The sequence below is a fragment of the Myxine glutinosa genome, chromosome 1 (assembly GCF_964187855.1).
Source record: "Myxine glutinosa chromosome 1, kmMyxGlut1.1, whole genome shotgun sequence".
Taxonomy (NCBI): domain Eukaryota; kingdom Metazoa; phylum Chordata; class Myxini; order Myxiniformes; family Myxinidae; genus Myxine; species Myxine glutinosa.
Window position 1 is genome coordinate 162,712,938 of NC_136261.1, and position 23,186 is coordinate 162,736,123.

The 23,186-nt window shown below is 38.8% G+C and overlaps 1 protein-coding gene across 1 annotated transcript in view; it reads right to left on the reverse strand.

The window, feature by feature from the left end:
- The window catches only part of LOC137416728 (U3 small nucleolar RNA-associated protein 14 homolog A), a 193,699-nt gene that overhangs the window by 145,346 nt on the left and 25,167 nt on the right, over positions 1 to 23,186 (reverse strand). The window contains exon 6 of the mRNA XM_078771162.1: positions 22,541 to 22,689. Within this exon, the coding sequence (XP_078627288.1) occupies positions 22,541 to 22,689 (149 nt within the window). The remainder of the gene's footprint in view (positions 1 to 22,540; positions 22,690 to 23,186) is intronic.

Below are 23,186 nucleotides of genomic sequence, written 5' to 3' on the forward strand. Positions count from 1 at the left end.
AATTGTGGTTCTACCTTGGAGACTTGGAAAGATGGTTATATTTTTGGAGACTCGGATTGGGGGTTTTGTTTTGATGACTCGGAATGTGATACTTATCTTGGAGGCTCAACAGGAATGTGGTTATGCCTTGGGAACTTGGAAAGTTGGTTTTATTTTGGAGACTCTACCTGTGGGGTCCATCTTGGAGACTCTTTGGATTCTAAAGCAATGAACAATGTTCTTTGTTTAATGACGCTTGATTTAAGCAATATCAAGAAAGTTCGAGGAAGAAAATGCTGGAAAATTATTTCTTCCCATTTATACTTCTTCAAACTTGAAAGCCTTGAAAGACAGAATTGGCAGGAGAGGAAAAAAATAAAAATGAAATACGTATTTTAAAAAAAGAAGAAAAAAAAGATTATGTTAGGGTTTGGGTGGGATTTTGAATGTGAGGGTTAGGGATGGGGTTGGGTTAGGGATGGGGTTGGGTTAGGGTTGGGATTTTGAATGTGAGGGTTAGGGTTGGGGTTGGGTTAGGGATGGGATTGGGTTAGGGTTGGGATTTTGAATGTGAGGGTCAGGGATGGGTTGGGTTAGGGATGGGGTTGGGTTAGGTTAGGGATGGGGTTGGGTTAGGGATGGGGTTGGGTTAGGGATGGGGTTGGGTTAGGGATGGGGTTGGGTTAGGGATGGGGTTGGGTTAGGGATGGGGTTGGGTTAGGGATGGGGTTGGGTTAGGGATGGGGTTGGGTTAGGGATGGGGTTGGGTTAGGGATGGGGTTGGGTTAGGGATGGGGTTGGGTTAGGGATGGGTTAGGGATGGGGTTGGGTTAGGGATGGGGTTGGGTTAGGGATGGGGTTGGGTTAGGGATGGGGTTGGGTTAGGGATGGGGTTGGGTGAGGGATGGGTTGGGTTAGGGATGGGGTTGGGTTAGGGATGGGTTTGGGTTAGGGATGGGGTTGGGTTAGGGATGGGTTTGGGTTAGGGATGGGGTTGGGTTCGGGATGGGGTTGGGTTCGGGATGGGGTTGGGTTCGGGATGGGGTTGGGTTAGGGATGGGGTTGGGTTCGGGTTTGTATATTATTATGACTCACTCACACATACACACACACAAAAGTTAAGCCCCAACTGAAAAGTTGAGGGATTCTGTGTTTGGGGTTCACAGATCTCAAGAACATATCCCCATTGTACACACAAAAGTTAAGCCCCAACTGAAAAGTTGAGGGATTCTGTGTTTGGGGTTCACAGATCTCAAGAACGTATCCCCATTATACACACAAAAGTTAAGCCCCAACTAAAAAGTTGTGGGATTCTGTGTTTGGGGTTCACAGATTTAAAAACGTATCCCCATTACATTTTATTTATTTATTTATTATTTTCAAGGGTATTATCTGCTTACTTGTGTTTTTTGTAATTCTTGCGAGTAAAATGAACCCAAGATTTCTTCTCCATTTAAATCATATAATTTGTAGGTCCAAGGGACTGTATCCATTACATCAATGATTTTAAATAATTCACGAGTCCATTTTTGTGTATAACCTTTCTCAAAATGACTTTTCCATTTGTATATTCTTACAATATCACCAACTTTAAACTTGGGCTTTCTCAAATTAATCTCCTTTTCATATTCTAATTTTGTAAATGTTTCCGATGGTTTTGATTTTGTTGATGAATGAACTGTATTATTGTAATTATCTACAATATTCTGGATTAAATCTACCCATTGTTGAGAACCGAGTTGTGTGAATTTTTTATATAGTTTCTCTTTCAAAGTGCGATTAAAACGCTCAATAACAACTGCCTTTCCTTCATTAAAGGTGCTGTATAATTTAATATCCTCCCCCTTAAGAAATTTCATAAATATTTTGTTATAGAACTCTGTTCCCTCGTCAGTCCATAACTTCTTTGGTTTTCTTTTACTTTTACTAAATATTCCACTGAAAGCTAACCCCTTTTGTATTACCCCTTTTGTTTTTCAAAGGAACAACCCAGGCAAATCTACTCCTCAAATCAATAACGGTTAAAGCATACCTGTATCCCTTATCATTATTTAGTTCGATTAAATCAGCGGACCATATGTGGTCGGTGTATTTAGAATAAACTTTCCTTCTTTTAAACTTTGTGATTATAGGTTTATGTAATTCATTAGCCAAAAGCTCCTCAGTCTTGATGACATCATTGGAGTTTAATAGTTTTTTGGGGAATAACCAAGACCAAGTTTCAATTTAGCACTTATCATTTTTTTCACAATAAACCGATCAACTTTCTCTCTCAACGTAGGATTTCGTATCAAAGACAAATTATACAACATTTCTCTGTCTGCTTCATGTTTTTCATCCAATATAGTGGTATTCCCATAAGCAATATCATGCTTCATACACACTTCATCAACCCTATTTATAGGTTTAGACCAAGGTTTAGGATTGTCAGCCTCATCTAATCTTTTATCCAAGTTTGTTCCTGGACCACAGAAAGAATACCCTGGAAGGTGTAATTCCCCTGGAATTCCAGTTGTTGTAAATTTACTTCCTGACAGAAACTTTTGTATGTCTCCTACACTTTTAGGAGAGATGAATTGGTACTTTTTAGAGCCACACACTTGACATATTCCTTTTTGACAAACTCTATTATTTTTAGCTTTAACAGAAGAGATATTTTTAGATTTAGTTTTCTTTTTACATTTGAGACAATAACTCATATTTATTTATCAGAAAAATTCCGACAGAGTATCAAAACCTTTTTGGTTTTTAACATATACATTTCAATCTTTATTTTTAAAACATAAAGAATCCTAAGGAATGCCTTCACTCTCTCCTCCATTTATTTACAAATAAAACTAACTAAAGTCAATAACACCAACATCATCAACCACATAATCTTTTCCTTCTTCTTCTTCTTCACCACTTTCTCGTTTAAATCTCCTCGCTGAACTCATCTCAACCATTTTTAAAATCATTACCTTAGTAAGAGTCGTTAATTCTTTATTTTCCTCTTCGGTGCGTTGAGATTGATTTATTTGCTGTAATACACTCAATCTTTTATGAATCTCACTGATTTTCATCTTTTTATATTTTTCCTCCCTCTCTCTTTGCTCCCTCTCCTCCTTCTCTCTTTTCTCCCTCTCCTCCTTCTCCTCTCTTTCCTCCCTCTCCTTTTTCTCTCTTTCCTCCCTCTCCTCCTTCTCCTTTTTCTCCCTTTCCTCCTTCTCCTCCTTCTCCTTTTTCTCCCTCTCCTTTTTCTCCCTTTCCTCCTTCTCTCTTTCCTCCTTCTCTTCTTCAACTCCTTCCTCATCCCTTGCTACCCTTGAGTTTGAGCCCCAAAGAATATTATACATATACTCATCTGGATTTTGAGATATTCTTGTATCTATAATTATTTTTCTCATAATAGGATACCAATAAGATTTGTTGACGATTTCTAAAAGAGTTTTATATTTCATAACTTTGAGAAGTTCATTTTTATTTAATATTTTAAACAAGTCTCTATTTGTGGGTTTAACAATATCAGTATAAGGCCAGTTTTTAATGACAAAATTTCCATGTATATGCTCCACATCATAAGGTATATAATACCGAGCACCCTTTTCTTGTAGGTATCCTTGAATACAAAAATTATAATTCTCTTGTAGTCTTTTTCCTGCCATTTATGTATCAGAAATATATGTGAGATTAATATTATGACAGGTAATACCACCCCATCTTCCCACTACCAAATTGGTTTGTATTCCTCGGCTTTCTATCCTTATCTCATTACCATCCTTCTTTGTCATGCTAACCATCGCTATACTATCATATATTTTTCTTTTCTTAAAATCATGTGTTTGTTGTTTACTAATATTGTACTTCCACATAAATCCTTATCCTCACCAAGCGGATAATATTCTTCTTTACGAGACTGATTCAAATCATGTAGGTCTTCTAAGTTTATTGAAAAAGACCAATTATACCCGAAATCAGGCATATCATACCCCCATTTATTAATTCGCATGTTAACTATATGTCCTTCTTTATAAAATTCAATTGTAAGCAGGTAGTTAAATTGAATGAGGAAAGGTGTATGGTCAGTATAACCAGGTGTTGTGCTTGTAAATTTTACTTGTTTCACAAAACGTGCTGTTTTCTTTAAAATATATATATATTGTGATAAATCAATAAATCTAATTAAGTCATTCGCATCTGTAGGGTTTGGATAATTCATTAATTTATAAGTATTCTTCATATTAATATTTTTACTTATACTATATTTTTGTCGTTCAGCCTGTGCCTTTGTATAATAATTTGATAAATCAATATCCCGAGAGGATTCTCCAAAGATAGAACCATCTTTTCCAACATAAGTCATTTATATTAGATTAAAAATGATATCATAAAAAGTTTCATTATTGTTGAGTCGAAATAATACATATAAACATAATTGACCACAACATTTAGAATTAATTTCTTGAACTTGAAATGTTTGATAAACACCATTCTGTAAGAAATTTCATCATTTCAGATGTAGCAGAGACATAATCAACCGCTTCAACCTCTTGTGTTCCAATATACAGGCGAACACTATCAAACATTTTCCAGAAGAAATCATTTACGAGTGTAGCATTAGTATTATTTGCAGCCTTAGTGAATTTAAATTTACACAGCAAGAAACTATCAGCTATATTCAAGTAAGTTTGTTGATTATTTATTTCAAAACTTTTTGTTCCGTTTGAATTCCAGTCTGTTCCTGTTATAGCATTTACCTTAAAATAGTCTTCCTTTTTCGTGGAGTTTGAAATGATAATTGTATCATCCAAATCATAGATACTATCAATCGCTTCCATACTTGTATTTATATAGTATTAAAATCGTTGAAACCCTGACCCAAGTATTTTAATGATTTTTTGTCGTTCTTGTGAAGATAGTTGAGTTTTACCTTTTTTTATTTCTTTGATTGCTTGTAATTTATGAGACTCCTTTTGAGCATCTTTTATACTCTTTATAGCACCCGCAACGGAGCCCACGGCAGAAGCAGTTGAACCAATTAGGTCTTTATGTTTAAGGATGGTTGAACCAATACCCATTAGAGTATCAATTATCCCATCTCCTTTATTTCTAAATTGATGTCCCACACCCCGTTGTCTCTTTGGTTTATAGTATCCTCTACCAAGAAACATACCTTCACCCTTATAGTATGGTGAAAGGAACATCCCATCCCCTGTAATTATTTTATATTTTCCCAACTCGTGTTTTCTCACAATAACCTTTTTTTTTTTTTTTTTTTTTTTTTGTATACAAGATCGAGGCTCGTGAAAGAGCGAACATTAATCACACAGAAAGACAAACCGACACATAAAACATATAACATCGGGAGCGGTAGACAAGATGTGGGGAGAGAGGGGGAAGGACACAAACACAACATTTGAGAGCAGGGACCGAGAGACATGGAGACATCGAGAGATCTGAGAGAGGGCGAGGGCTTTGGGGGGGGGGGGGGGGCATGGGAAGGGGGCGGTGGGAGAGGTATAAAACATATGGACACTGCCAGGACTTCCAGGAAAGAAGTTGGAATTTCAAACAAGGTGGATCTGGGGTGAATTAGCGGGGGTAGAAAAGATCAAGGTTTTGGATGGGGGAAGATAAGAGATGGTGGTGAACAGCTGTTTTAAAGACCTGGAGGGAGGAGTGGGATTGAAGGGAGTGAGGGAGTTTGTTCCAGAGGCGGGAGAAAAGAGGAATGAAAGAGTGAAGGTGAGCAGAGAGCCGAGATTTCGGCAGTTTAACCATCAGAGGGTTGCTGGCAGATCTTGTGCGACCTGTAGGAATATTTGGGGGACAGAGCACAGAGAGAGCTGGGGGTGCAAGGCCGGAGAGGAGTCGGTAGAAGACAGAAAGACCACCTACCTGCCTGCGGTGAGTGAGTGAAAGGCCCTCAGAGATAGCTTCATCGCGGGAGATTCCAATAATTCTGAAAGCTTTGGTTTCAACAGCGTGAAGCCGAGCTAGGTGTGAGGCAGGAGCACCGGCCCATAGGGGAGAACAGTATTCCATTGAGCTGCGGATGAAAGCCTTGTATGTGGTGAGGAGCTCAGGTGTGCCGAGGAAGGACTTCGCACGACGGAGGATGCCCAGTCGGCGACTGGCTTTGGAGGCCAGCTTGGAAATGTGGTTTTCCCAAGAAAGATCATGGCAGATAGTGAGACCCAAAATCTTGAGCGACAGAACTTCTTGGAGAGGATTGTTGAGAAAGTAGATGGGAGGGTTGTCCAGTCGATCTTTTCAGAGAGACATAGTAAGAGTGTGAGATTTGTCAGGATTGAAAGACATGTTCCACTTGTTTGACCAGTCTGTGATTTTGTCCAGGTCTTCAGAGAGTGAGGAGGCAGCAGACTGCCGATCTGAGGGAAGAGGAATGGAGCGGCAGAGAGTGGAGTCATCAGCAAAGAGATAGAGAGGATTTTCGAGAGAGTCAGAGAGATCATTGATGAAGACCAGAAAAAGCACGGGGCCCAGAACACTGCCTTGGGGAACTCCAGCCTGAACAGGAAGAGGAGATGAGAGAAACCCATTCAGGGCCACACGTTGACGACGACTAGAGAGGAAGTCCGCCAGCCATGCGTGGAGATTTCCATGGATACCAAAGGAGGAGAGTTTGGTGAGCAGAGCGGGGTGCCAGACCGTGTCGAAGGCACGTGATATGTCGAGGGAGACAGCTCTAATTTCCTGTTTGGCATAGACCCACCTGGCATACACCCACCTACCTACCATCGACAACCATTATTTATTTATCAAAAAAAACTTCACGTAGGTGAATTCTGATGGATATAATTTCTTCATTAAAGGAGCTCATACGGTTATCTTGATCGGTTATCCTAAAATTTACTCTGTATATGGTTTTTCCTGACAGGTAAATAGACAAGATTTTTTGGTTCCATATTGAATTTATAACCAATCGGTGTTGAGTATGCGCTGAATGAAAATATTGTATTTGTTCTTATTCCATCGTTATAAGCACCATCAATCAAATCACAATGAATTAATACTGAATTTATACCGGAGGATATTTGAATGACATTATCACTGTAAGACGTCCCGTTAGTTTCAATCTTTTTTGAAGAGAAACCCAATAGCTCTCTGAACGAATTTTCAATCGTGAAATCAACTTTATAATTATTTTTAAGTTTAATCGTTGATTTTGAAGTGTGTTTTTGAATATCTATTACAATATTTTTTGGTTCATCACCTTTTTCTTTCATAAGGCGAGAGACTTCTGAAGATATTTGAGAAATCTCGTAAACTCCGGGTGAAACGGTTATAGTTTTATATCCACTTCCTGGATTATAACTAAACTTGCTGTTTTTCTCTGTGATATTAAACAAGGTACTATAAGTTTCCATCGACAATAAAGATGCCTCATATTCTTTTGTGGGGTCAAGTTGTAGTGGGTAAGGGAATGATGCTGTGTAATCACTCGTTGTAAAATTAAAACTAAGAATTGTGCTTCTCATCTTATTTAATATCTAATAAAATATCTTTGTATTGACATTTATTAATTATTTTCATATTCATCAACTGGTCTAAAATGGTGGATGTTTCATTAAAACAATTGTTGTTTCCAGCCTTCTTACTACCTAACAACAATAATAGCCTATTAACTAATTGTGATGGGTCATTTGGAAGAAAGTTAACACCCGAACCAAGCTTACTTAAAGCATCAATAATATGTTTCTCCTTCTCATTCTTCTTACTTTTACCAGCAACAGAAACTCTATAATCAAGTGCGTTTAGTAAATCAATATATACCCTATCTTCCTCTCTTTCCATATCAAGTGGTTCCTCAAAATATTTTGAACCGCTGAATCCGGAGTTTGTTAGAAGAAACATTAATCTTGGGAAAATGGGAAAATCTTGGAGTTAATTCAACATTTGGTTGAGCAGAACTTAAGAACACCAATTTATCATGAAATATCAATAACTTTTCTTTCACAAGATGGAACTGTGCTGGTTCTTCTGTTGGAATGAGACCTGCTCTGGTTTTTGAACCCACCGAATACTCATTGTTTTGAAGAGCTTCCACAACATAATTAGGGGGTTGATTTACCTCCTCAAGTTTCCGAAATAATCCCTCGTCATCATATTCTAATTCACCAAATTCTTGCTCTGTCATTTGACTAAAATCTTTGATCATTTGAAGTTTTTTTGGAGTAAATTCTACCGTGGGGACTGCAGGTGAGTGTTGAGTTTTCAAAAGTGGTTTAAAGAATTTCTCTTGTTTTCTTTCAAAGACTTCTTCGCCAGTCAGTTTTTGTCTCCGTTTCTTCTTTATCCCTTCCTGTTGTTTAACAACTTTTGAAACTAATTGTTGATGTTCCTTAAACTTTCTTGCTCTTTCTTCGGCATTCATTTAGTATTGAAAAATATCATTTAATGAATTGTAAAGGTCAATGGGAAAATTTTCCTTTTCTTCATCATTATCGTAAATGTGTTGAAATAAATCCTTTTCTTTAAATATTACATCAAATTCTTTATTGATATTAATACGAGTTGTTATTTCTTCTTCACTAATACTTGTATCTATGCTTTTCATATGTTTGCGTTGAGTCTCCTCATCGATATCAAAACCGAATGATAAAATCTTAACTCCATCACCACAATTGTTTAATAATTTGTCTCATTCCTTCAGGATTAGTTTCTAAAATCCCAACACCGTGAGATTTTACTTTATTTAACTCACTCTTACAATGTGAATATTTTGAAGAACCAAGAGAGACCTCCTCAAATATTTGACCTTCGTTCCTCAATCGCATATGTTCCTCCATTGAATTTGTAGTTATAATCTTTCCCTTCTACTTCTCCTGGTCGCTTTGCTCTGGTTGTAGTACTCACAAAACGAATCATAGGGTGTTTTTTAAAAAAACTTACAATCTTTTCATTTTTACTATTCAAGAGTTTAGATTTATGAAAGTTCTTTCCTGAAGCAGATTTACCCACAAGATTAATAATAATAGTTATCATTTGTGTGTGTAAAATATCAGTTAGTATCTCATCTTGTTTCACAACAATATATTTATATTTTCCAATCGTGTGTTTCATATAATTTTCAAATTCTTTTTTACTACATAACGTAGAGCAATTATCTCTCCAAAAATTATTTACATCTATTGAATTTAACTTAAATAAAATAAAAGTATTGGCATTGTTTCTTATTGAGCGTCGAGGGAGTTGAAAATATGATTGACGAAGATAAATACTATTACAAGAAGAATGCCTCCCTCTTGTATAGTAGCTATCCATTACTGTTTGGTTTCTCTCATTAACACAATCATCAAAGATAACGAGGTTCGTTTTTGATTTATCTAAATCTGGAGGTGAAGGTATATCATCCGTATTAACACTGAGAATACAAGTTATGGGTTTTGGTTTCGGTTTCTGTGTATCACAAAATAGTTGTATTATATCCTCAATGTTAAAATCATTTTGTTTGTTTTGAAGTTTAAATAAACCGATAATGTCTTCCTTTTTAAGACCCGCATTAAAACCTTGTGAGAGTAGTTGATACTTGGGTTGAAAACTTGACTTTGTAAAAATTATTAAATTATCATCATCTAAAAAATTAGGACGAAGGAGCATCTTTAAAAGCAAACAGGTTTTTCCACATCCACTTGAACCAACTATTAAACATCTCAATGAATTTGGAATATTTTTATGGTTATTAAATTTTATCTTATTTTCCCAAACGGGTAAAAAATCATTCATTTATATATTTGGAAAACAAGTCATCTAACTTTTTTTGAGCTATTTTAGAAACTCTATATTTTATCCTGAGTTCAGGTTTAATTTCAAAATAATTCATTATTTTATTTATATAGTATCTTGTATTGACATTTCCATTAAAATTATTTTGAATAATAAATATCATTAAACCCTTATACATTTCCTCAATACAAATAGTCTCTTCCCTTGTAAGAAATGGTGTATTATCATCATAATACTTAACATTCATCTCTCTTATTAATCTTGTAAAGTAATTCATTTTTGGTTCTAATTTAAAAGAGTTATATATATTTTTATATTTTTTATTATCATTAATTAAAATTAAATCACAGAAAATACATTGTTTATATGAACCCTCATTATTAAGCCCCACTCTATCACAAGCCGGACAATTCTCTAATTTATCATATGGAGAGTCTGGAAATTCTAAATATCCTTCCTATCATATTTATATAGTAAATTTTTACTTAAACTAAACGCAAGTTTATTAGCTAATCTATCTATAATTCCAGTAATCTCTGTGTGTTTGTTTGTACGTTTGTACGTTTGTCTGTGACCGCTGTTTCTCGACAACCACGGGTCCGATATACTTGCAACTTGCCAGGTATATTGCTGGGGACCCGAGGATGTGCCTTTTCAAGGTTTGAAATTAATCGGACAAGTAGTTACCGAGCTATGGCGATTTCTTTACCAAACACTGCAAGCCGTTCGCTTTGGACCAAACCATTGCATGTAAATAGAGGGGGGGTTCTGTGGTCGTTGCGAATGGACCAAACCATTCATGTAAATAGAGGGGGGGGGGGGGGGTTCTGTGGTCGTTACTGCCACGTGGTTTCAAAGTTTTTTTTTGTTGTTGTTGTTTGCACGCATGTTTTTTTGCACCCACGTACGGCCACGCCCTAGGATGTTTACACACACACACCCCTACACAAATTTTTTTTTTTTTTTTTTTTTGGCAAGGAACGGGCACCCACGTACGGGCACGTCCTAACTTATATATAGTACGGGCATGCCCTAGTAAATACAATGTTTCAAAGCACAAAAGACAAATTTCAATCAATCTCTACTTCGGTGGAAGATATGGAAAAATATGTCAAAGATGTTAAATTGAACAAAGATAAATATGGAAATTTTTGGATAAAACCAGTTATGGAAAATAACATGAGCCCCTCTATTTCATTTAAAGGAAGAGCTCTAACTATACCTGGAAAGACATCCATTAAAGTAAATCTAACAAAAGTTTCTCCTCTACTCCTGGCAATTTATTCAAAGCTTGAAAAAGTGATTGACAGCGATACTTTAAAAAAGAATGATAAGACCATCAACAATACTCGTGGAGAAATTTGTATTTACTTTAATAATCCAAAGGGCGTAGATCTAAGTAAAATGAATGATGTTAATATTTCTGGTGAAAGGTCATTTTGTTCTATGATAGTTAGAGATTATTTAAAGATAACTTTTGATATTAAAAATGTAGAGATTGAATCTGTTAATGAAAGAAAGTATATAGATATTGATGGGAATATTTTTCCTGCTAATTAAATATGAGTCATTACAGCAGTGAAGATTTTACTATTTTATTGAACTCGGACGATAGTGATGATAGTATTTCATTGAACTCGGACGATGGTGATGATAGTATTTCATTGAACTCAGATGATAGTTATGATGCTAATAGTTTGTGCTCAAATGATAGTTATGAGAGTAGCTTTATTGATGACTCTGAGTATGATTCTGAGTATTCATGTGATAGTTATGACTCAGATGATTCTGAGTGAAAAAGTGTTTTAGTTTAAGTTTAGTTTCATATATAAAAAGCCTGTAAAAAGGCACTTTCTTCTATAAGTGTTTTACTTTAAGCACAGTTTCATCTTTAAAAAAGCCTCTAAAAAGGTGTTTTACTTTAAGTATAATTTTGCTATATAAATATGATCAAAGCAACGTATTGCGATGTTTGTGACCAAGAATATAAACAATACAAAAGACACCTTAAAACTAACAAACACATTTAATCTACTTCACCTACTATCTCCTATTCAGAAGGAAACAAAACACTGTTCTGCCTGTAATAAAAATATCCTCAAGAAAGGCTTCGAAATACATCTTAAAACAAATCAACATTTATCAAATTTTATCACAACTAAAAACTCTGATGGTGCATTCAAAGGACATATTAAAATAAGAGTCTTTAACTTCAAACCTCCTGAACCAGAGTCTATAGTTGATGCTATAGAAATAGTTAAACCTGCTGTTCAAACGTTGATTGAAAAAACACTAAAAGAAATGAAACCACTTAAATTTTATCTGGGAGTAAAATTAGAAATGACAAAGGACGAAGGAGTTATAGATACACCATACATGAGAACTGAGCCACACTTTATATCTTCATATCAAGATTTAAAAACATCAGGAGTCTATGATGAACTTATTAAACAAGAGCAAGATGTGGATAATTCAATCGTAGGAAGTGGATTCAATATAGGAAAAATTATTTACAAAGACATTCATATTCTTAAATCAGATCCTCTAAAAGCTTCTTCTTACATTGATTTACCCAGTGTTATTAAAAATAGAAAAGCAGTTATCAATATCAAAAATAAAGACAATAAATGTTTTCTCTGGTCTATTCTGGCACATTTACATCCTCCACATTTTCATGATGAAAGAGTATCTCATTATAAAAAATATGAGAATACATTAAATACGAAAGATCTAAAGTTTCCTATGGCTTTAAATGATATTCCGAAATTTGAAAAGATGAATAATTTATCAGTTAATGTTTATGGTTTAACAGAAACAAACAACATTCATGTTTTAAAGCTTTCTGACAATTGTAAACAAACTCATATCAATCTTCTATATTTTAATTCAGACGAAAATTCACATTACACATACATCAAAGATATTACAAAATTAATAAAACCACAATTATGTAAAAGACCAAATAAAATATATATTTGTATGCGTTGTCTTAACTTCTTCCATACACAAGAAAGATTAGATAAACATTCAAATTATTGTGGTGAACATAAATCAACGGTAATCAACATGCCTAAAAAAGGCTCAAATATCACATTCAAAGATGAAAAGAAAACAATAAAACATCCATTTGTTATATATGCTCATTTTGAAAGTATTTTAGAAAAAATTGATACTGCTTCTCCAGATCCAAAAGAATCATACACAAATAAATATCAAAAACATACTCCTTGTGGTTTTTGTTATTACTAGGGCATGCCCGTACTATATCTATATCTAAAATTATATCCCCCCCTCTATTTACATGAAATGGTTTGGTCCATGAAATGTTTTGGTCCATTCGCAACGCCAAAGCGAACGGCGAACGCTTTACATGAAATGGTTTGGTCCATGAAATGTGTTGGTCCATTCGCAACGCCAAAGCGAACGGCGAACGGCTTGCGAGTACAGTGACAATCCCCCCCCCCCTCTATTTAGATGAAATGGTTTTTATTAGTTTTAAAACATAGTTTAACGCCAACATAGCGGCAACATAGTTTGCAAACGTGAAATAAATGAATACGCTCTCAAATGTGCCGTCCGAGGCAGAGTGTGTTCGCCACGTTCGGCACACGCGATAGCTCGCTGCTCTCTGATTGGTTGAATCGTTTTTTGGACATAGCTCGGTAAGTAATTGTCCGATTAATATGAAACCTTGAAAAGGCACATCCTCGGGTCCCCAGCAATATACCTGGCAAGTTTAAAGTATATCGGACCCGTGGTTGTCGAGAAACAGCGGTCACAGACAAACAAACAAACGTACAAACAAACAAACACACAGAGATTACTGGAATTATAGATAGATATCAAATCATCCGTTGGTGATGAATATAACAAGTTAGAGATGTATACAGGCTCAAATACCCCAGAGGAGTTTGTGAAACGACTAGAAAAAGACTGTGTTCGATTAACCAAGATAATGAGAGAAACCAATAAACCAATGTCCTTAACAAGTAAAGAAAAAAGGGAATTTATAAAAAACAATGTCTGTCATATTTGTGAGGAGAAAATTGGTAAAGGTCTAAAGGTTAGAGACCATTGTCATCTCACTGGTAAATATAGAGGTCCGGCTCATCAAAGTTGTAATATTAATTATCAACTCCCCTCTTTCATTCCTGTTTTTCTTCATAACAACGCTCATTATGATACACATCTATTTATCAAGGAACTCTCAAAGACTTCTGGAAGTATCTCGGCAATTCCAAACAGAGATCAGAAATACATTTCATTCACAAAAACAATTCACACATCTCCTATTACTCATATCAGATTTCTTGATACATTTAAATTAGTGCTGTTAGCTAGATTCAAAATCCCGTCTCGGAACCGTCTCGATAAATTTTCAATTTTCATAACGGGATCTCGGGTCGGCTCGGTTCCCGGCAAAGTTATAAAAAATAAATAAATAAATAAATAAATAAATAATAAGGCTTCAAAAATAATGGAATTTCATTACAATATATAAACAACAATGAAAAAAATTCATTTCTGATGTTGAGTACTTAAATTCCGACTTAGCTTCCATTTACCGGGATGAAATAAAATACACCGCCTACATGCAGATGATCGGCCACCGATGGGACCGGGTTATCTCATTACAGTTTGTATTGTCGTGTAGTTTCTTGCTCGGAATGTCAGAGAGAGGGAGAAAATGTTTCTGCCCAGGCATATTCGAGTCCCGGTTGGAGTTTCATTATCATTTTGTGAGTTGTGATCGCCAAGGGGCGCGCTCACCCCCCTTACTTTTTCTTTTTCACGTGTCTGTATGCATTCGGACCTGAACCAAAATGGAATCGACTTGTTATTGTCACCGACCAAACTCATCCACCAAGTGGCCAGGAGTGGTCGACAACTTTTCGAAATATCATGTTATTTATTGTTTTTGGCCCTATCACTCAATGGTGAAAAATTCACTGAGAAAAATGTAAAATTCTCATATCTGGATTTGGATCTTCACAAAAATTGCCATGTCACACACCTAACCTGTCCACCAAGTTTCATCCGAATCCGTCCACAACTTTTTGGGATATTGTGCTATGTAGAAGTTTTAGCCCTATCACTCAATGGTGAAGAATCACTTTAAAAATTCTCTGATCTGGAAATCAGATTTCAATCTTCACCAAAATTGAATCAGTTCTTCCTTGTGAAACAGCCAACAAACCCACCATGGTTCGTCCGAATCCGTCCACAACTTTTTGAGATATTGTGACATGCGTATATCGTTTTTCCCCATCTCTCAATGGTGAAGAATCACTTTTAAAAATTCTTGGATGCACATCCAGATATTCACCACAATTGCCTTGTCACATACCCAACCTATCCACCAAATTATGTCCGAATTTGTCGAGAACTTTTTGAGATATCCTGTTCACAGGCAAACAAACACACAGGGGTGAAAACATAACCTCTACACGCCTTCGATGGCAGGGATAATAAAATAAGCTAATTCTCTGGATGAAAATAATATTTATCATAGAAGTGGGGGAATTATCATACTGTTTGTGTTTGTTTGATGTGTATGCACTCCAGAAACACTGGAAAATTAATCAAAAGAAGGTGGTTGTACACCTGTGCTGGAGTGGGGACTGGGGACACATCCAGGATTACAACCATAGCCATAGAAACCGCTTCGGCAGCAAGCATAATCTTGATGCTCAAGGTTGTCCATGATGCGTTTGACAAGTTTGAGACACCATCACATTAATGTCAGCCGAGAAAAAGTAAGTTTTCCTCTCAAAGACTTGCATATACTCGTAATCACATCTTGAGATTGCATGCCAGTCTTTCAGAAGAAAACAAATTCATACGCAACAAAATTATCTCCTAAAATTAATTGTTTCACCAAGGTCAATAGGAATAGTAAATATTGGTTTTTAATCTACAAATATGACGATATCTTTAACATGATACATCCAACGCATAATGATGGAAGCATGGAAGACAAAAGATAAGAGGTTGATGGAAATGTATTTTCCTTTGAATGTTCTGCACAATCAGTTGGCGTCAGGAAGGGCATCCGGCCATAAAAAACATTGCCTCAAAAAAGAGAACCATGACAATTACAACTACATGTGGGCAGGGTACAGCCCGAAGTGGAGATCGGTTTCTGAGGTTTGGGACATGGAATGTAGGGACAATGACAGGGAGATCAGGAGAAGTGGTGGAAGTATTGGTCAGAAGAAGAGTGGACATATGTTGTGTGCAAGAGACGAGATGGAAGGGAAGTGGTGTGAGAATGGTGAAGGGTAGGCAGGGACAGAAATACAAGTTTGTGTGGCAAGGGTGCCCGGAGGGCGTGAATGGTGTTGGTGTCCTGTTTTCTGAGGAGTTTGTAGACAGTGTCGTGAGTGTGACTAGAGTGAGTGATAGGTTGATGATGGTGAAAATGATGATTGGAAAGCTCTTGGTGAACGTCATCTCGGGATATGCTCCGCAGGTTGGTCGAAGCGATGAAGAGAAGGACAGGTTCTGCTGTGCGATGGAGAAGCTGATGGAAAACGTGAAAGATGAGGAAGTTGTTGTGGTAGGAGGAGACCTAAATGGACATGTGGGAAGTATGGATGGTTTTGACGGAGTTCATGGGGGTTACGGATATGGTGTGAGAAATGGAGAAGGTGAAAGGATTTTGGAGTTTGCTGATGGAGCTGATTTGTTGATTTGTAATACTCAGTTCCAGAAAGAGGATAATAAGCTTGTTACATACACGTCAGGTGGGTCGACGACAACCGTTGACTACCTGATGGTGCGTAGGCGAGATAGGGGGCACCTCCGGGACACAATGGTGATCCCGGGGGAGGAGGCCGTTTCACAGCACCACTTGGTTGTCTGCGACGTAAGGGTGAAAGGTGCGAGGAGAGCTCGGCGGGTGAAGTACCAACCGAGAATGAAGGTGTGGAGGTTGAAAGAGGTGACAGTAAGGGAGGCATTAAAAGAGAGGCTGAGTAGGGTCGAGGATGATGTGGTTGAGCTTGAAAGTGGTTGGATGTCAATGAAAGCTAGTCTGTTGGGAGCCGTTGGTGAGGTATGTGGATGGACAAAAGGACCACCGAGGCACTCGGAAACATGGTGGTGGGATGATGAAGTTGGAAAGAGGATTGACGAGAAGAGGAAGAAGTTCAAGGAGTGGCAGAAGGCGAAGGGTACGGGAGCCGAAACAGCAGAGCATGAAAGTTATAAGGCAGCCAGGAAGGCTGCAAAGAAAGAGGTAGCAAAGGCGCAGGAGGCATGTAGGAAAATGTTCGGAGAACGCTTGGATTCGGAAGAGGGTCAGAAAGCAGTATTCAGGATTGCAAAGCAGATAGCGAAAGAGAGGTGTGATGTGATGGGGGTGAGTTGCTTGAAGGATGAAGTGGGACAAATCGTTGTCGACCCAGATGGAATTAAAGGAAGATGGAAAAGATATATGGAAATGCTGTTGAATACAGAGAATGAATGGGATGGCAACATAGAGAGTAACCCAGTTTTAGGATCGGCAGAGAAGATAACTGAGAAGGAAGTTGAGGAAGCGATAAAAGCAATAAAAACAACCACCTTTAGAGGCCATTTTTCCCCGCAAAGCAGGGGTTGGCCTTTTTCGGGAACCGTGGTTGTTGTTTTTCGGTCCCCTTTTTGAAGCAATGTTTTACGGCCGGATGCCCTTCCTGACGCCAACCCTTTTTGCCGCCTTTAACGACAAACAGGGAATTACCAGTGAACTGGTACTCAATTAGCCGACCTCGGAAGGATGACAGGCTGAGTCAACCCCCCTGGCGTTAATTCAGCGATCGACCGGGATTCGAACCCAGGATCCTAGGATCCTAAGCCGGCACCCTAGCCGCTAGCCCAACACCAGGGTTTATGATTGGTCCCTGGTCCCTGCGACCAGGGTCCCTGCGATAAAAGCAATGAAGGGTAGAAAAGCGGGAGGGCCGACGGGAGTTGTAGGAGATATGTTGAAGGCAGCAGGAAGTTGGGGTGTGAAGAGAATGACAGAGATCTGTAATCTGGTGGTGAAAGAAGGCCGCATTCCAGTGGATTGGGAACTGAGTACCCTCGTCCCTCTATACAAGGGGAAAGGTGACCCTCTGGAGTGTGGCTCGTACCAAGCGATAAAGTTATTGGAGCATGGAATGAAGGTATTGGAAAGGGTGTTGGAGAGGAGGATAAGGAAGAAAGTGAAGATCGACGAAATGCAGTTTGGATTCATGCCAGGAAGAGGAACGACAGACGCGCTTTTCATTGTGAGGCCGTTGCAGGAGAAGTACATGGAGAAGAGGAAGAAGTTGTTTCTTGGGTTTGTTGATCTGGAGAAAGCATTCGATCGGGTTCCACGCAAAGTATTGACATGGGCATTGAGGAAGTTAGGAGTGGAGGAATGGTTGATCAGAGTAGTGAAGGCAATGCACAAAAGAGCGCGCACAGCTGTAAGGACGAAGGACGGGAAACAGTGGTGAGTTTGAGGTGAAGGTGGGAGTGCATCAGGGGTCGGTACTAAGTCCACTACTATTTGTAGCTGTGATGGAGGTGCTGGCTCAGAACGTAAAGGAGGGTTTACCATGGGAGTTGTTGTATGCAGATGATCTGGTGTTGATTGCGGAAAGTATGGATGGACTGAAGGAAAAGATGAACACGTGGAAGGAACGTATGGAGACAAAAGGTCTGAAGGTGAATATCGGAAAGACGAAGGTGATGGCAAGTGGTAAAGCATGTGGTGAGGTGGAAATAACTGGGAAGTGGCCCTGTGCTGTGTGTAGGAAGGGTGTCGGAGTGAACTCCATTCAGTGTACAATGTGCGCTGAGTGGGTTCATCAAAAATGTAGTGGTCTGAGAGGGTCATTAACCAGTGTGGCAGCTACATTCAAATGTAAGGTGTGCACAGAGGAAGCTGCAGATGGAGGAAATGTTGAGTTGGATCTTGGAGACGGCATGAAGCTGGAAGGTGTGAAAACATTTTGCTACCTCGGAGCCATGCTGAATGGAGAAGGTGGATCAGACTCGGCAACGGTTGCTCGAGTGAGATGTGCATGGAAGAAGTTTGGGGAACTGAGTGGCGTGCTGACGAGGAGAGGAGTGTCGTTGAAGCTGAAGGGAAAGGTGTATGCTGCATGTGTGAGAAGTGTTATGATTTATGGGAGCGAGACATGGGTAATGAACGTATAGCAGCAACGAAGGTTGGAAAGGGTGGAAATGCGAATGGTTCGACAGATGTGCGGAGTATCGTTGAGAGAGAGGAAGACAAATGATGAATTGCGAAAGATGATGGGAATAGAGCCTGTGATTGATGCTGTGAAGAGGAACAGGTTGAGATGGTTTGGTCATGTGTTGAGGAAGGATGAAAGTGACTGGTTGAGAAGAGTGATGGAAATGAATGTAGAAGGAAGTAGAAGACGGGGAAGACCGAGAAAGACTTGGCTAAAGATGGTGGAAGAAGAAATGTGGGCAAGGGGGTTAACAAGGAGAGATGCAGAAAATAGGGCAAAATGGAGAAGATTGTCATGGGGACCACAAGGCTAACCCCCGCTCTCGCAGGGAAAATGGCCTTTAAAATGCATGTTGTTGTTGTTGTTCTGCACAATCACCAATTCATTGAAAAAGTTTCAACACAAAGTATTGCATAACCATAATCAGGGATAATTTACAAATCAAGCCAAAACTTCGAATACAACAGAGAATTTCCAAAAGAAGAAATTTGACAATCTTTTCAAATCACCACAAAATATATTGTTATAAGTATGAGGAGGAGTGGGATTTCCTCTTCCTCCCTCCCCACAGCACTCCCCCTTCCCCTCCAAAGAGTGAATTTGTGAATTTAGAGACAAAGCTCCCAGTCTTGTGTGCGGATGTACACAAGGTCAAATAAATTATTTAGTCAAATTGGGCTGCACATTGACCGGAGAGAGTTTACTCCTCTTCCATCTCATCTCATTTTATTACAAAATCTCCCCGAAAGGGGCAGTGGTAGTTAAGGACAGGCCATGGGAGGAATAGACAGTTAGAGTTGTAGAAAGTTGGTGTAAGAGTTACAATGGGATACCACTGGAGGATATGTGGGCATCTAAATAACCCAAAAAGCAGCACTGGCAATACAGGTGGGATATGGAAAAAAGAAAATAACAGTTTGTGACCCAGCATACATCAGGCTGTTTGAAAAGAAGAAAGACGATATCAGCAGCAGTGATGGATTCGATAACGTTGCTTGCAAATGCAAGTGAGCTTAATTGTCTGCAGTTGATATTGTCGCGCGGACCCTTCCGGTCAACACCAGGGACCGAGTTGTTAGGGTTGATGGACCAAAACGGACTTACTTGAGGCGACGACCAAACACGGATTGTGCTATCAAACGCGGGAAGAAAATAAGGGAAGAGGAAGAAGTGGGAGCGCGTAACTGTGGAAGGGGAACGAACTCAAACAGGCACAAGATTTGCAGGGAATGGAAAATAATACAAGGGTTTATTAAAATAAAAGGTAGGGACAGGTAAACGCGATGCTAATTCTAATTCTAAATTGGGATCCCACACACCAGACTGCAGATACGAGATGAGGGAATGAGTTACCAAAGAAACACGTTTGTCGTGTATTTGTGAAATGGTGCGTCCTTATCTGTCTTGTCGTCTTGCGTCCGTCGACCAACGCGGCTGGTGTCCGGCTCCTGCTCCACCAGGCCTCGAGCGATCCGCTCGCCCCGGCCTCGTCTGTTCAGCGGCACACCACAAGGTCCCTCGCTCCAAGCTCCAAAGCACCGAGCACCGCTCCAAGCACCACGCGTCCAACGCCCTAAAAGCACCACGCGGCCCAAAGCACTGCCAGCGATCTCCACACGAGGTCCACCGCGAAGAGAGACAGGAGAGAGAACAGCGTCTTGACGAGGAAAGCCACAGGGCGGAATGCGACTGCACCGCTAAGAGCCAAGTCCAAATCCAAGTGAGCTGCTGCTCCGAGCCAAGCGCGTCCTTTTTATAACCTTCCCGGTGACGTCAATCTTGGCGCACTCCCCAATCAGCGTCGCGTAGCTTCCCACCAGCCACCGAACCTTCCAGCGACTTCCCTCCAATCAACAACCTCCTTCTTAGATGCGTCTTCGCGCCTCCCGCACTGGTTGGCTGGAGGTTCGCGCCTACCACGCTGACCAATCACAGGCTCCCTGGGCATGTTGTTATGCAAGTTCGTGATGCGACCGGCGGCAGCCATCATCGGTGGTATCCTGGCCTGGTTTCCTGTCCGTTTTCTTCCAGTCATTGTTAGGGAAGGGAATTTAATTACTGTGCGCAATAAAGGGCCTATATAAGTGTTTACAGCGGTGCGTTGCCATAAGGGACAAAGGTTTGATGACCAGGTGTGACACACAAGGGCTGTTATCTTTAATCGCTGTCACTACCGAGCACACAAACATCCTGGTATGTTCACAGGTATACTCCTTAACCGACAAACCGGACTACACATGGAACTTATTACAGGGTAGATTCCCTATCGCGACAGACGAAGCATGTTACCTATTCAGATCTACCTGACTCTAGATATTGCTCTACCCTACCGACATAACAACATGATCTGTTTTTGCATTTTTCTTGTGAACCGGAGTGGTTTGCGGACTTACAAGCAGATGGCAGGCAGCCAATAGAGAACACACGGGAGAGGACAGTGGATAGTGCAGACAGAGAAGAAACAAGAACAGCAGAGCAGGATTTGAAAATATAGGCACTGATGCCATGTGGGCCCCTTGTCGATGAAGAGTCGAGGCTGGACAGAACTTTCTCTCCCTTCTCGGGTGTGAAAGTCCATGGGTTTTTGTATTGCCATTTTTTTGTTCTGGCTCTTGTGAATTCATAGCATGTCGATTTCAATTTAATCTAAAGCTTGCAACATTTGTGACAGTACAGAGCCTAATCATTGCTGTGTATGGACTGGCAATGTGTAAACTTGTATTAATTTTCAAACAAGAAATAACAAGAACATTGAGAAAGATGCAAGTAAAAATAATACATCTGTATTGCAAGAACAAAACAAAACAAAAATCGAATTTAGCTGAACAATATGCAGGTATCAACAACAAAACAGTGAGGTCAACAAATACAAACATCAACCAACAAAGCTTGTAAAAGATGCAGCCTTGGCAATTGCAAAGAAAAGGAAATGTACCGACAAGGAGATATCAGAAATAACTAACTTGATGAAAACAAGGTATAAGGGTTGAATATTGCAAACTGAGTGAGATTCAAAAAGAAGGCACATAAACTTCAATACCAAATAAAATACAGCAGAAGAGCAGAAGTTTAAAAGGTGACAAGCACAGTTCTGTATTACAACAGGACATGATAAGTCATGAAACATCTTAGAACTTGTTGAGAGATTTTCCCAAAAAGAATAAAAAGCATGCTTTAGTGTTCTGCAAACATGCTGTACACCGACAGTTATACCCAGGGCTGCTACTTCTGAGATAAAAAAAAAAATACTTATTGTTTCTGTTGATTCCATCCAGTCATCAAACCGAGTGGAATCCTGACGAATTATAGCCATTAATAGAAAATATAAATATAAATAAAATAGAAATAAATTAAATAATAAATAAAAAGTATAAATAAATAAAAATGTAAAATATTTTAAATAAAAAATAAAAAAATTTATTAAAATATAAATAAAATATTTCAAGAAACAGTTTTAAAATTATTATAGGAATCATAGGTTATCCAGCATAGGAAATATTTATCGCTCAAGAATGAGAAAAAAAAATTACATTTTTTTAAAACAGATATTCAAATGCTGAGCCTCACACAAGATTGGCAGTTAGTGAAAGATGGCAAACCCTTTCCTGGAAACTCACCTTTTCAACTTCATGTTGTGGTGTAGGTGCTGGAAGGGTATTCTCAGCATGAACAAGTTTCTCGAGCCTCTTTTGCAAGTGCTGCAATACCCGGCCACCTGAATTCCCAGATGGCAGCAAGTCGGCAATTTCCAACTTCTCGTCCAGCCCTATTACAGAATCAGAGAAAAGAACGTGTTTGAAGAAAGCATTTGCAATCTTTGTTAGGGTTCAATAAAGCATAAGTGTCGAACAAAATGACTTATTCTTCCAACAACAGTGTCGAGCACAAATGTTAAAACAACAGTTTTGGGTTTGGAGAATGCACATGTATTTTTCTGGGATACAAACAAAATCAACAGAAATTACAAATTGATGTCATATTCTTTTGTTGGAGTTTTGAAATTATATATTTTAAGTTGGCAGTTGGCCTGAACAAGTTGGCAGTTGTTTGGAATCTTCTCCACTTGTAGATGATCTTCCGGACAGTCAAATTATTGATTTCAAATTGTTTGGAGATCTTTTTAAATCCCTTCCCAGACTCGTAGGCATCTATAACCTTCTTTCTGAAGGGCTCAGAGAGCTCTTTTGATCTAGGCATGGTGACGCCACACACTTCAACAACAAAGAGCAAACCAAACTAAATGTCTGAGGTTTAAATAAGACA